Below are 13,364 nucleotides of genomic sequence, written 5' to 3' on the forward strand. Positions count from 1 at the left end.
TATGTATAGAGTAGGAATATCACCTTCTCCGTGACCCTAGAACTAGATATCTACTTCTACTACTGGGCCCTTATATTCTTTTCTGCCTTGAATGAAATACCATATAATGGCCCCGGATATCGTTGCGCCAAAAGTAAGTACGCTAAAGTTCATCGTTTCCGGTGTTATCGGGGTGACTGGGGGCCAGAATACCCAAAACAAGAGCAAAAGGAGATAAGTACAGGCGAAGACGTTGTTGATAACACCAAGAAACCCTGGGATATGCCATGGTCCCCAGTGTAGGTGTCCTGGTCCAACTTTGGCAACGTCTGGGCTGTAGGGCTTAATGGAATTGGGCTGAATACGCCGCCAGAGAAGCAGAGAACAGCAAAGAAGATAAGATGAGTACAGGCCAGCAATGCTCAGATTGACAATATTGTTGAAAGCGACGCTCGAGCCAAGGATGATGAGGGAAAGGAGAACAGAAATCGTGGTAGTGAAGCCAATAGTATAGACAGGGATAGATGTTCGCCGTTGAAGCTTGTGGAGGTTAGCGTAGTTGAATGAGAAGAAATTGCCATTTCTTACCTTGATGAAATGCCTCCATAGAGGTACACCACGATCTCTCGCGAAGGACCACAACATTCTAGATGAAGACGCAAGCACACCAACAGTGCTACAGACGCCGAGGATGACAATAAGCAAGCCCATGACTGCCGCCCCAGGAGTCGACCCGACACCTATCTTGAAAACGTATAAAAAAGGATAACCCAGAGTCAACTGGGATTCTAAGACCGCATCTAAATCACCGAGGCAAAACAGATACGCGACCATCATTGCAAAACCTAGAACGCCGTTGAGTACTATGCTGACCATGATTGCTTTTGGTACCACTGTAGACGCATTTCGTATCTCCTCAGACATCTATAACCAGGCAGGGTTGTCAGGATATCAACGTAGAGCTTGCAACACAGAATATCTTACATGTACAGCTGAATCAGCACCTAGAGCATCATTAGCACAGCTGCCCTATTACTGTTTAAGGTGGACGTACGTACCGATCAAGGAGAAAACAGCGGCTGGCAAGCCAATAAAAAAAGAGAGGCCTTGACTTGACCATTCGCCAGTATTGACAAATGTAGTAAAGATTGAGGTATCCTCGTGAGGAGAGAGATATACAAGCGGGATTAAGACACCAAAGAAACCGAAGATATGAAGCACTAGGATCAGGCCTTCGAACTGGGCCAGTATTTTACTGGCGATGGTATTGATGAAAACTGCGAAAGCCAATATTACCCAGAAGAACAGCAAGCTCTGCCAGGGTTTGGGGGTATAACCCGGATCAAGCAAGATGATAACGCTCTGCAAGAGAGTACCAACAAGGAAAGCTACGGCCGCAGTGGCTGCTTGCCAGCCAGCAAATGTCACCCAACCTATAGCTCACAGTTAGATAGGCGTGACAATCGCTATGATATTATAAAGAAGCGAACCAGTGATGAAGCTCAGAAAATTCGCCGAGGGCCTAGATGCCAGCATAGCAACCCAGCTGTAAACGCATGTTAGCGGAATTGCCGCAGATCTGTTGGTGGATGGTGACCTACTGATATTGACCGCCCGCGGTTGGTGCCCTGAGTTTGTATGAGTAGGATACCGACATATGATAGCACAGAGGGTAGTGACCTACATGGAAGCCAGCTCTGATAGAACCGCAAAAGTTGAAAGCGTGCCAATCCATACGATGATGTATCCGTAAAGTACTCCAGCAGGTCCGCCACTAGGTGATATCAATATACAACACGCTCTATGCCTAGGTAGATACACGCGATCGACATTACGAAGCATGGTATAGGCCGAGTACTTACTTGAGGAGGCTCTGGGTGGACACACTTGTGATTATCTGTTAATTCGATGATGACACATGTGGGATGGCTATCTTCACGTACATGAGCATACCCTCCCATGTGATGAGGACGGTACAGGAAAATCCCAAGATGGACATAAACCCAAAGTTGCGCTACCATGGTGAGCCGAATGCTGTATAATACGTAATGTAGAACAACTGGCCAGAACTTACCTTCAACACAGGCTTCTTACCTAGTCTCGCCAAGTCCCTATCATCCAGACTGTACATACCGTCCACAAGAAGTTGGGGATCCGCCATCGTGCGATCCTTTGCGGCGTTTTGAAGCTCCATGATGACTTCCGGAGTATCGTGACAGGTTAATTGGGAATAAAACAAATCCCATTTGAATATTTGATTGAGTAGATAGGGAAAGGTGTGACAAGCAGAATTTTAGTCTCGGAATGTCTTATCTTGAAAGTAATGGCACACCATCGGTTGTCACAGCATTAAGCAAGTGTCCCAGGACCATTCATTTGTATCCACCTAGTACTACCACACTATTAGTGGCAGCGAGATTGCCTTACTATATGCTATAAGCACCTTATTAGTCTTGTGCCATCACGCGCATTCTGAATATCTCATTTTTATCCCAGCAAAATTACGATGTAACTAACCGGACCTCCTCCAATCTCAAGACGTTGGGATACACCACAGCCAGTCTACCCCAACACATTCCCCTGGTCAGATACTAGGTAGTTGGAATGGTGCTGATAAGGCCGTTACGAAGTCGTTCATGCATTAAGAGCCCCTCAGAGTATATCGCTTTTCTGATACATCGCAAAACAACGAAAAGAAACGACATGAGAGCTTCCAGGTCTCAAATCATCCCTTGACACCGTTGGGATTATATGTCAAAATGGCTGTGCGTCGTAGGACGAGCTACCGAGAGAGCGAATCGCAAGATGAGATACACCAAAAGAAGCAATTTTTGAGAGGGGGTTTATGGGAACCAACCAATCGCAACGGCTGAGGATGTCCGCTTTTATGACAAGGGCTGAACAAACAACTCCTGTGATTCCTCCCTTTGCTCCTGAGGTTCGGAGCACTGCTACGAACCCTCACAGTCGGATTCGCTGAAAACATGTAGGAAGACGACGAATAAAAGATTGGCTACTTATGGCTACTCATCTCACTCGAAGGCTTCGATCAGAGTAACGAAAGATGTTATTATTAAGAATATTTACTATGATTCTCAACAGACACTTATCCACGCTTCGCGAACGGCCGGCCATTACGGATGACCACATGAGCCCGGTACTACAGATTCTCACGTGGCTGTTCTTGTCGTTCGTGATACTCTCAGTCGCCACTCAGCTTGTAATGAAGAGGGCGATTATGAGACACCTGGGGGCCTCCGATATGGTCTTGTTCGTCGCACTTGCAAGTTCTCCCTGAGCCCTTATCCACGGTCCCCAGACGCGCACAGTGCGGGTTCTGGGTTTCTAACTAGATGACCTCCAGGTTCTCACCGTCGGCCAGATGTCGTCGATACTCAGCCCCCCCGGGCAGAACATAGGCAACATCCCATCGGGACTGACGACATCTGAAGTAGACGCTACGTTCAAGGTAGATCAACTGTTTCCATTTAGTTTGCCAGTCTGATCCTAGATTCTTAGGCATTGTACAGCGGTGATATACTCGGCATCTCTTCACTTGCTGCGGTTAAGGGCTCGGTTCTCATGGCCCTTTACGCTATCACGCCGCGATCCGAACATCGCACTGTGATAGCCACCACGGGGGCACTCGTGGTTACTTGGTTATTTGCAAGCAGCTTTGCGTTGGGCTTCCAGTGTCCCTGGCCTCAACGATGGAATATACAGAACACGATGTGTAGCAATATAGTAAGTGATTCCCCTAGTGATCAAATGAGGTGCAAATCTGACCTGTCTGTAGCATCTTACGAGGACGGTTATCGTCAGTTTCAATATTATAACTGATGTATTCCTCATAGCCATCCCATCTCTGATTGTCATCCCGACAAAGATGAGCTGGGACCACAGAGTCACAATACTACTAGGCTTTTGGTCACGAATTGGGTAAGATGACTCTGGGATGTCTTGTGCTGTGGAAAGTGTGTTAATGTCTCTACAGAGCTATTGCAGCTTCAGCCGTGCATCTGTATTATATACGTGTCCTTGTCTTGGATGATAGCGTGCTGAAAAATATATGGAGGGCTACACTCGCCGCAGAAGTTGTTCAGGTATCAAGTGTTATGACTGCATGTATTCCTTTCCTAAAACCCTTCTTGATAAGCTTGGAGTCGGGGTTCCTGCGCGCGGACGATATGAACCGTCGCTTTGAAGGCAGTAACGACAGCAGCAGGGCTACAGGAGGGAAAATTTCTATTAAATGGACATCAAGCTATATAAGGATTAAGAATCAACGACGCACTGGTGGATCTGCGGAGCTTCGTACATTATCAAGGAATAATATGAGCACGGTGGTTTGAACAAAGACAACTCAAAGACCATAGACATATTCTTAGACTATTATCTAATAAACGAGTTAGAAAAGCACCTGATGTGCTTCGCATCCATCATATTCCGATAGAAGGGATCTAAGATAAACCAACTTAAACGTGCTATAGATATCGCCTCAGTAATTGTACACAATAGAGAGAACGTTGGAGATCATCGTAATACCCATAATACTTTTCAGCATAAGAACGACCCCATGTCAGGGGGTGGTTACTGCGTGGAATGCCGCTGATTACCAGCGATAACCAAAACAACATGTATGGGGGAATCTAATTTATGCGTTAGACTCGCATCATGTAGTGTACTCCGGCAGTGTTCCCCGGACCGGACCGGACCGGATGCCGTCAACGCCACAAAGTCGAATCGATCAATGGAATCTGTCCAGACGTTCTAGACGTGCGAGAAGAGGGGAAATAGAGACCGCTTGTTAGGGGTTTGGAGATGGGAGAACAAAGAGAAACCTTGTGTATAGCCAGGGAAGTCTGAATACCTTCAAACTCTTGACCCCTTTTAGGCTTTGTACAATGAGAGTCTTCCTGTATACTTCGTACAGCCCTCCTGACAGTACCTAACCCAAAAGTCAACTAGTTTTTATATAGAGAATATCGAGGACTGCCATGATTGAGGACCAATGCACTCTACTGGCACTAGTAAAGAGCTGCTCGCGCTAAAGTGTTTCTGCCCTCATATGGCATCTGGCGCGATATGTAGACTGGATGGAAGAGAGGCAAAGCCAGGAAAGATTAGGACATTGTGCACCAAACTTGCTCACCGAAGTGATATTCTTAGATTGTTCATGCACAGCGAGTGACCATTTGTTGTTGTTGTTGAAAGTGTAGGTGGTAAAGGAGTCACTTCATGTATACGGTACGGGTCAAGGGTCACGAAGGGTCACGAAGGGTCACGAAGGCACTGTTCATGTATATAAGACGGTCTTCCCACCTCACTCAAGTCAAGTAGTTCAGTTGAATGTAACCCTCATATACCTTCCATTTCAGAAGTTGTAGACGTCGAACATAAAGGCATAATATGATAAACGTCCTTGAAAAGATAAGGATGCAGTTGAGGATTGGACAAGAATGTATTTGATATCTTCGCATAACAATCAAGACGTTTGCATGTTTTCTATATATAAATTGATAGGGTATTATCATATAATTTTTTTTTCTTTTGCTCCGTCTCATATCTAGTCTAAGAGATATTCCGGCCTTGCCACATGCAATGCAACGCATTGTGGCAACCGCACAGTTATGTCAATCGATGCTATCCAAGCGAAGAAATAGTGGATAAGACCAAGACTGAGGAGAGAAACCATGTCACTTTGTGTCTACGTCATGTTCAATATCCCATAATGGCCCGGGAACATGGCTCTGACGCCTCTCCTTATCAGCTTCAAAGATTGTATCGCTATCCCCGAGGCGTCTTTTCGTGGTCGCTTCAAAGTCTACCCTGCCGTCCCAAATGGGGGGCTGAGGGCTTTTTCTTCCCACTTCATATTCGGCGAAAGCTCGCGTGGCCTTGAGAGCTTTACGATGTGAGCTTAAATCTCAACATTGGGGAATGCCACAAACCAAGCGGTACACAAGTGGTGCTGGTAGCGAAGCTGAAAAATAAAGCATAGCAAAGATACATAATCAGAATTGCAGGTGACTCTAAGTTAACGATTTTGAACTCTTGTTGGAAGGGTTAAACTGAATGGTGTAGTAACGCGGCGCTGTAGGGGATGGTTGACGATGAACAGGTCGGGGAGACCTCGCTCACTGAGACTCCTTTATATAGTCTGTCCCAAAAGCATTTTCGCCAGAACAAGCATATCTTGCATGTCATGATATGCCGTAGCCTGTGGACTAGGCTACTGTGAAGATAAGTGCGATCCAGTGCTTAGGGTGCAAGAACTCCTCCCACGAGCGTGAATACCGGTATACCTCTCGTATCTACCGAAATATGAAGTCTAGGCATTTTTTGCACTGTAGCATTGCCTGTTACGCCAGATATGACCATCCCGGCATACCTAGCGAGCTGTCTAATAGAGAAAAGGCAACTCCTGTGACTGGATTTGGGAGGGATCCTACTCTCAAGAGTTATTAGAAAGGGCAGATATTCGTTCGATAAGACATGGTAGGCTGAGCGGCGCCCATGGTCTCTCAAGCAGGACCTAGCACAGCGTGTCATCAATTTGAATTCGGAATACCTAAATAGATCCCGTAATACCATACACGTGGGAACTATTGACACCCGAACAGGCTCCCATCTCCTCTGTATTGACCAGCCAAGATATAGAAGAAGGCAGTGGCGCCAACTGGATATACAGTACCCTTGAGACCACGTGCTGAGAAATCTAAGATGCAAAGGCGCTTGAGGTATCTGCTTATATCTCGCCCATGCTGAGTGCTACTATAACCTTTTTGAAGCTTGAGAGGCTTCTAAACTTGTACCGATTGAGGCACCGGTCTTCTGGCCTTCAGCTAAGCACACAGAAAGCCATGAGCCTTTAATTTATGGGAAGGATGTGCTCCGAAGATCGAGCGCCCAGATGCTACAACTCACCTGTAGGGTCTTTTGGTACCTTTATATGATCTGTTCTACCGTTGCATTGGCAATAATTCTATACAAAAACAACAACAGCGAATCTCCATACTGTTGGTGATCCATCCTCACCGAAAAGAGTCCAGCATTTGACTTCCTGGGTTTATCTAGCACCGGTCAATCATATCCTTTCCTATCAACGGAAAGCCTTGTATTTTGGCGAGGACCCAGAGTTTATGGGACCTCCTGGAGAGGTTGATAGGGCATGGGATTACTTACTGGAGCGTGCGTTTCATGCGGCCGTCAAAGCCTAGTCAACCTGCCTGGTATCTGTCTAACTATAACAGCAATCAACATTCGGTTGACACACCAGGAGCTCGAACAATCACACGCAGACTTCACAGAAGAGATTGTCCGGCTTACAGACGGTGATTACGTGTCAGTGTTATCAGTACATCACGAATTTCATTGCCTAGTATGTCATTGTAAATCATCGCGCTGACAATTGACAACACTAATACCGCACAGGATGCTCTACGCAGAAATATATATCACGATTATTACTATCCTAATGCTACAGAAGACAAGCGGAATTACAATATCATACATCTGAGTTAGTAATATTGGCCGACGCCTCAGAGATTTCACTAATAGCTGATACACATTCAGGTCACTGTGTCGACACCATCCGCCGTAGTCTTATGTGCAAAGCCGACATAGCGGTCTATAAAGCGTACTGGATTGGAGATCATAACGCCTTCCTTAACAAGGAATTGCGCTCTAATTCAGACAGAATCTGTATCGACTGGGAGGCCATTGATACCTGGGCAAGAACAAGACTGTTGCCCAAGGACAAATATAAAGTAAAGCCGGGCCCCTTTGAGAAATGGTTAGAGGAGAATAGTTAGCAGTTCGCTGGTGTTAGAGAAGTTGTGATGTTTTAATAATGCTCGTGGCGAAGTGGATGGCGGCGGGCAAACTGTAGACTGATTGATACTCGCTGCACGTGCTCATAGGCAGAGACCACGCGAGGCATATACTCAGGTGGAAGCCCACATTGCGATGCGAAATAATGGCTGGTGTACGTAAATGGAATCAGTGCTGCGATTACTCATAATCTCGCGTCCTGCATTGCTAGAAGAGACGCAATTCTTGATCTCGCAAATTTTGTGAGATTATTTTTGTGTCAAAGCCTCCACCCTATGGGACAAAAGCAGTGCGACGGACTCTAATTGAGATCCCTAGAGACTCTCATATCAACACTGCGCCTTTGTATGCAAAGTATATTCGAACACTGTGTTTTTGCACAAAGAAGCTGACTCAACCCTTTCCGTTTTCGTTACTTACCTCACTTTCGCCAGTGGCTTAAATGACTGGATCGATAACAGTAACATTTTCATGATACTAGACCAGTCTTGTGCCTAGACATTTCAGCATGGATCTACACCCCGGGCAACGAGCCCTCCAATTGACTGATTATTTTTCCAATAGGTACGGCTTTATTGCCGAGAAATACATCTCCGGTCCTATAATATTCAAACGAGTAGACCGTCGGGGAGCTGTTGAAAGAATAGTTGTGAAGCATGCACGCAACCTACCTATCCGCCCCGATCAGCGGATTGGGGAAGATGAGATGGCTTTGCGCGCGCTGTGGGGATCCGAACACATGCCGAAGCTGCTAGCTATCGTCGATGATGCTGAGCACGAAGATTGGGTTGAGCCTACGTACAGAGCGTTGACAGGAGGCCTACCTTGGAAATTGAACATAGACCATCCACGTTACAGAAATGTCTTGATGTTCGGGTTTCCTTTTTTTGTTACAGAATATCTGTCTCGGGGCACTGGGTGAGTAACAATCAGTAACACTTATCGTGGCCCAGATTGGGTCTATTGGATATGAAAATAATCTTACCATTCATCCTTGAACTCGTGCCGTAATTGAATCTGAGAAAGATGGTACTAACGTTAAAGGTAGAGAGGAGCTACGTCAAAGATGTAGAGACCTAGATATTTGGGAGATATCAGAGCCAGTACTGTGGTATTTTCTTCTATGTTGTACGACTTGCCGCCTCTCTCACTACTATTTGGAATTAACATATAGTGCAGTGGTCCGCGCATGTCTCGGAATGAGCTACCCCCCAAGAGGTAATGACGCGCCTCTAGACAGGAGGGAAGTATGGCCACCATTGGGAACGCGCGGATCTTACTTCGTCCATAGAAACCTTACTCTAGACAATATCATGTTTGGCGATATTGATCCTCGCCACAACCCACCAATTTGCCACTGGCCAACACCGATATGTAAGTAACATGGCAACTCTTTTCATACATTGAGCGGAGGATAGTATTGATTCGTCAAGCCTAATATCTACGGCATGCATGTCCGTCTAGCATACGTAGAAATACTTAGATGATAGACATTGCTAGTTGTCCAGCGGTCAATCTCATACGTCAGAACTTATTCAAAGTTGACAAGCTAACAATAATATCGTGTTATAGTGAAGGTTAATTGATCCAGGATAGTGTGTCTGGTCATTACTAATACAGGATTTACAGATTATCGATTTTGGTATAACTGGTCAACATAATAGGTAACATTCTAGCTTTTTCTTTTTTTTCTTCTTAAAAACAAAAACAGCCTAAAGCCCATTATACGTGGCCTTAGCTGACATAGAGTTACAGAATCCTGAAAGCCGAACAGGCAAACATGTTTCAAGTAGCACAAGTAAGCCTAAATAGTTTCCGTATAAGTCGAAAAAAGTGTGGCTAACAACCCGGCAGATAATACACTCACTAGCAACTCTTGACCGCGATGAACGTATCGCTCCCACAATATTCCATTGTACCGGCATCCCCGAACTTCGGCCTTTCGACACCAATGCCACGCAAGAATTTTGTGAGAACCCTCGGTTCAGTATGGACTTCAAGAAAATAATATGCCGGTGCTGGGCGGTACAAGAGGTATACCGCCCGTATCTGCGGTCGGTTCTTAGGGCATGTCAAGAGTATCTCTCACGTCAGAACTACCAGCATTTGAGACAGCTGCAAGATGAAGTTAACGAGATATTCGATATGGTACCAGAAGAAAATAGCGATGACTCGGACGAAGATTACGAGCCGTAACAGAGTTAAGAACAGACCGGAAATTGTTTCACTTACGGGCAGCTTGGCAACTTTTATAAATATTGAATTATCGATAATTATAACAACAACAGAGCAGAGGACTGAAAGCGATACTGAAGACACAATCACATTCCTTCTCATATAATATAGTATATCAATAGCGAATGGCGTTCATAATACTGAATGAAGTGGCTCATGTCTCCAATTCAGCCGTTCATATTGCCTTGGAGCCTAAACGGAGTTTTCTGCCAAAAGTACTGTTCGGTGCGGTTGCTTCTCATACAACAAACAGACTTCCAATTTTAAGTTTCGGGCTAGCTCTAGCTTGCCAGCTGTCCGTCAATTGTCAAGCAGACTACCCACTATTCTAGCTTACACACACGTTTAAATTATTTAAACTATTTTAACCAGCTCGAAAAAAAAAAAGAAAAGAAAAAAAGATGGTTGCAACTCCTAGTGTGTAGGAGGCATTAGGGATTGAGCCCAATGCGGGGGTCGAACCTGCGGCGCCGCCGCGCGTTAGCTATGAACGAGTCGGGCTCGAATTATTGATTGTAGAAACTTACCCGCAACCTTGAGATTAAGAGTCTCACGCTCTACCGATTGAGCTAACCGGGCAGACACTAGTAGTGATGGGTGTTCGGCTCTTAATTTAACACTATAGCTTCTTAAAACCTTGTATTGAAGTTGAACCTGCTGAACACTCTTATTATAACAAGGGCAGTAGTAGATACTGGGCTTGGAACAGAGAATTCAATTACAATGATCAACTAGAGCTGCATAAATCCTTCGTCAACCAAATCTCTCTTGGCTGTTGGTGGCTTGACTTGACTCTATATACACTTGGTCTGCCAGCCCAGGCCGCCTAGATCTCTGGGGTCTGTTTCAAGAAGCGAGGTCTGTATAACCTCACTTCCCAATATTGTCTGTATGTCTTTAAATAATTATGAACAGCCTGTAATGGCTGTTTATACGGCCGAAGTGTAAGGCGAACTGTATATTCAGCTGGCACAGCGCTTTCTGCGTGTGACAGATATTACATATGCTGGTATTCTGTCAGGTGATATAGTCACATAGACCCTAGGGGTGGCTGTATTAGACCTACTAGTTATATAAAGGGGTATTGGCCCCCCTTCGAGGGTTGGAGGGTTCAGGATTCAATGATTATTGACGCCTATACTATCCCTTCTACCTACCTACTTGACTGTGACTGACCTTCTACTCACTCCGGGACATACCTCCATGACATATTCGATGTCTTATTTTAAAGCCGCGATAAATTCTTATCACAATGATTGATCCGATGATCAATGTATTGGATTGTCTTGGCATTTTCAAAAGAGTAGGTAAGTTTGACATCTATAATCATCATGATCATGGGCAACTTGTAGTTTGCCAATTTCTGGCCTAAGAAAGCCCAATATCTGTGTACTCAAGTGTTATCATTCATCCCTATGTCCTCCGGCTCAGCGGAGGAGGAGCAGGGCATGACACAGGAGGTAGCGGCTCATCAGCGTCAATAACTTTGCCCTGACTCATCGCGATGAAGTGCTTCCGAATGAGTCGAATTCTATTGTTCGTATAAGCAGTATTATGGGGGTTTCCGTACTGCAGCGTGAAGCCGTCGCTATGATCTATAAAAGTCTGGTATATTGTGTCAGTCATCATCTCTTTAGCACAAAAGAGTCCCATGTAGTCGTGGCTACTTACATTGCAATCCGGGCCATTTCTTCCGAATAGACTCCAGAAAGCGTCCCCGCCGACTGTTGTGCTGTTCTCCAAGATTTTGAAGAATGATTCAAGCGAATCGCCACCTGAGGCACCAACCCAGTCAAACTCCCCGGCGAAATAAACTTTGTTGACACTTGCCACAGCATCTATGCCCGCCTGCAGCTTTTTATTGTTGGGTGGGTAGAAATGATCCGAAAATACGTCTACCTCTTCGATACTGAGATGCGTCTTATTGATCCCGTATGTGCCGTCGAAGACTAGTTTCTGTGGAGCAAGACTTTTGACATATTTTGCGATGTCTTTCACCCAGTCTGCTGGGCAATTCATATCTCCCCAGATGGGACCGAGCAGCTCATTCCCAGTCTCAAATGCAAAGACGGTGGGGTCTTCTGCGTATGTCAAGTTGTTATACTGATTCCGGTGAGACAATAGCGTTTTGATAAAATCCTTGAAGACGGACACGATAGTGGCATTCGTGTAAAATTGTTGAATCTGAGGGTTGTTGCTATCTTTGTCCTTGGTCAGGTCAAAACCGGCCCAGCGGAGGAAGTTGTATTTTCCACCGTGGAAATAATCCTGTTTAGTTAGCTTATCCATATCTCTCGAACGCGCGAAAGGTAAATACTAACGTAGTTGTCAACGAGAGGCACAAGTAATCTGACTCCATAAAGGCCGGCTTGATATACCGCCCAGTCAATGCTATCGAACGCTTCATCGTTCACCACACCTTGCTTGGGCCATATAGTTAGAGGGTTCCCAATATTGGCTCCAAGTGTATGACTTCTAATCACTATCGTGTTGGAAGTCAGTCACCTCTACTCAGACGTTCCCCATCAACACTCAACTCCATCGAAAGTTGCCACAGGAATTACTTACTAGTCCCACCTAAAGCATTCACCACAGCCATTACCTCAGTAACGCGTTCCTTGGTTGGATAGCTGGAATGAGTTGATGCATCATATGGCTCTCCAGCGGGCGGCACAACGTTCTCATCTAGGCCTAACCAGTACACATTCGGGCCTATCGCCTTCCATTGCTTGCCATCAACCAGGAGTTGTGAGCCCTCGCGCACGACGGGTGAAAGTAGCCCGATTTTTCGCAACGGCGGTACAGCAACTGCGCTGCTAACAGTAAGTAGCAGAAAAATGAGCGCCTTAAACGCATCCATGTTGTGAAAATGTTGTTGAATTGTAAAGACAGGTGAACGTGATAGTATCTTGAGAGATTTTGCTTCTCTTTATGGCTTTCTCAACCCTTGCTACTTCAAGTTACAGTCTGTTGAGAAGTGCAGTTGCAGCTCTGAAGGATACTCGATCTACCATACGATCTCTGGTAATCCCTTTTGTGAGGCTCGTTGTCCGTGCTCATACCATTGATTCTACACTGTTTGGGCGGAGCGGAATGGTCCGAAGTCTGTATTAGGCAATTTGCCAAGTACACGGGTATCGTTGGCCAACCAAGACAGTCTCCTTCTCAGAGTAAGTCCATTTAGCCCGCATTCAGAAGAGACATGTTATCGGACTTAGGAAGTTAGGAAGACCAGGTTGCTGTTGGATTAAGACCAATAATAACGTTTTGTCCAATAACAAGATCTTTTGGTGCAGTGGTAAAATCCAACAATTAAT

At 45.4% G+C, this 13,364-nt stretch overlaps 3 protein-coding genes and 1 pseudogene across 4 annotated transcripts; 1 reads left to right on the plus strand and 3 right to left on the minus strand.

Moving 5' to 3' along the window:
- Positions 1-42: 42 nt before the first annotated feature.
- Positions 43-2,173, minus strand: F5B22DRAFT_661680 (putative GABA permease; the record flags this gene model as incomplete). The annotated part of the gene is made up of 10 exons (XM_047980376.1): positions 43-519; positions 568-903; positions 964-983; positions 1,038-1,412; positions 1,470-1,525; positions 1,581-1,607; positions 1,664-1,753; positions 1,842-1,865; positions 1,923-1,993; positions 2,054-2,173. The coding sequence occupies 10 exons, from the start codon at positions 2,171-2,173 to the stop codon at positions 43-45; spliced, it is 1,596 nt and encodes a 531-aa protein (XP_047825481.1).
- A 446-nt stretch (positions 2,174-2,619) lies between these two features.
- On the plus strand, positions 2,620-4,395 carry F5B22DRAFT_628334 (uncharacterized protein). Its single transcript, XM_047976412.1, has 5 exons — positions 2,620-3,262; positions 3,344-3,448; positions 3,499-3,723; positions 3,776-3,918; positions 3,974-4,395. The coding sequence occupies exons 1-5, from the start codon at positions 3,044-3,046 to the stop codon at positions 4,329-4,331; spliced, it is 1,050 nt and encodes a 349-aa protein (XP_047825482.1). The 5' UTR covers positions 2,620-3,043; the 3' UTR covers positions 4,332-4,395.
- Positions 4,396-10,488: 6,093 nt separating this feature from the next.
- On the minus strand, positions 10,489-10,626 carry F5B22DRAFT_t196 (annotated as a pseudogene). The gene has a single exon. The product of its transcript is annotated as a tRNA-OTHER (tRNA).
- Positions 10,627-11,171: 545 nt separating this feature from the next.
- On the minus strand, positions 11,172-13,147 carry F5B22DRAFT_628337 (glycoside hydrolase superfamily). Its single transcript, XM_047976413.1, has 4 exons — positions 12,616-13,147; positions 12,369-12,529; positions 11,719-12,315; positions 11,172-11,652 (listed from the first exon to the last, which is right to left on the minus strand). The coding sequence occupies exons 1-4, from the start codon at positions 12,905-12,907 to the stop codon at positions 11,461-11,463; spliced, it is 1,242 nt and encodes a 413-aa protein (XP_047825483.1). The 5' UTR covers positions 12,908-13,147; the 3' UTR covers positions 11,172-11,460.
- Between the last annotated feature and the right edge of the window lie 217 nt (positions 13,148-13,364).

The sequence above is a fragment of the Xylaria bambusicola genome (genome assembly GCF_022495145.1).
Source record: "Xylaria bambusicola strain CBS 139988 unplaced genomic scaffold F5B22scaffold_76, whole genome shotgun sequence".
Lineage (NCBI taxonomy): Eukaryota > Fungi > Ascomycota > Sordariomycetes > Xylariales > Xylariaceae > Xylaria > Xylaria bambusicola.

Excerpts from the sequence above, each read along its gene's own strand:
- F5B22DRAFT_628334 (XM_047976412.1), top strand. The coding sequence starts at position 3,044 with ATGTTATTATTAAGAATATTTACTATGATTCTCAACAGACACTTATCC. Across the intron at positions 3,263-3,343 it reads TGGTCTTGTTCGTCGCACTT|GTTCTCACCGTCGGCCAGAT; the intron begins GCAAGTTCTCCC and ends GATGACCTCCAG. Across the intron at positions 3,919-3,973 it reads GGCTTTTGGTCACGAATTGG|AGCTATTGCAGCTTCAGCCG; the intron begins GTAAGATGACTC and ends ATGTCTCTACAG.
- F5B22DRAFT_628337 (XM_047976413.1), bottom strand. The coding sequence starts at position 12,907 with ATGGATGCGTTTAAGGCGCTCATTTTTCTGCTACTTACTGTTAGCAGC. Across the intron at positions 12,316-12,368 it reads TGCCTCTCGTTGACAACTAC|GATTATTTCCACGGTGGAAA; the intron begins GTTAGTATTTAC and ends CTAACTAAACAG. Across the intron at positions 11,653-11,718 it reads GAAATGGCCCGGATTGCAAT|ACTTTTATAGATCATAGCGA; the intron begins GTAAGTAGCCAC and ends ACAATATACCAG.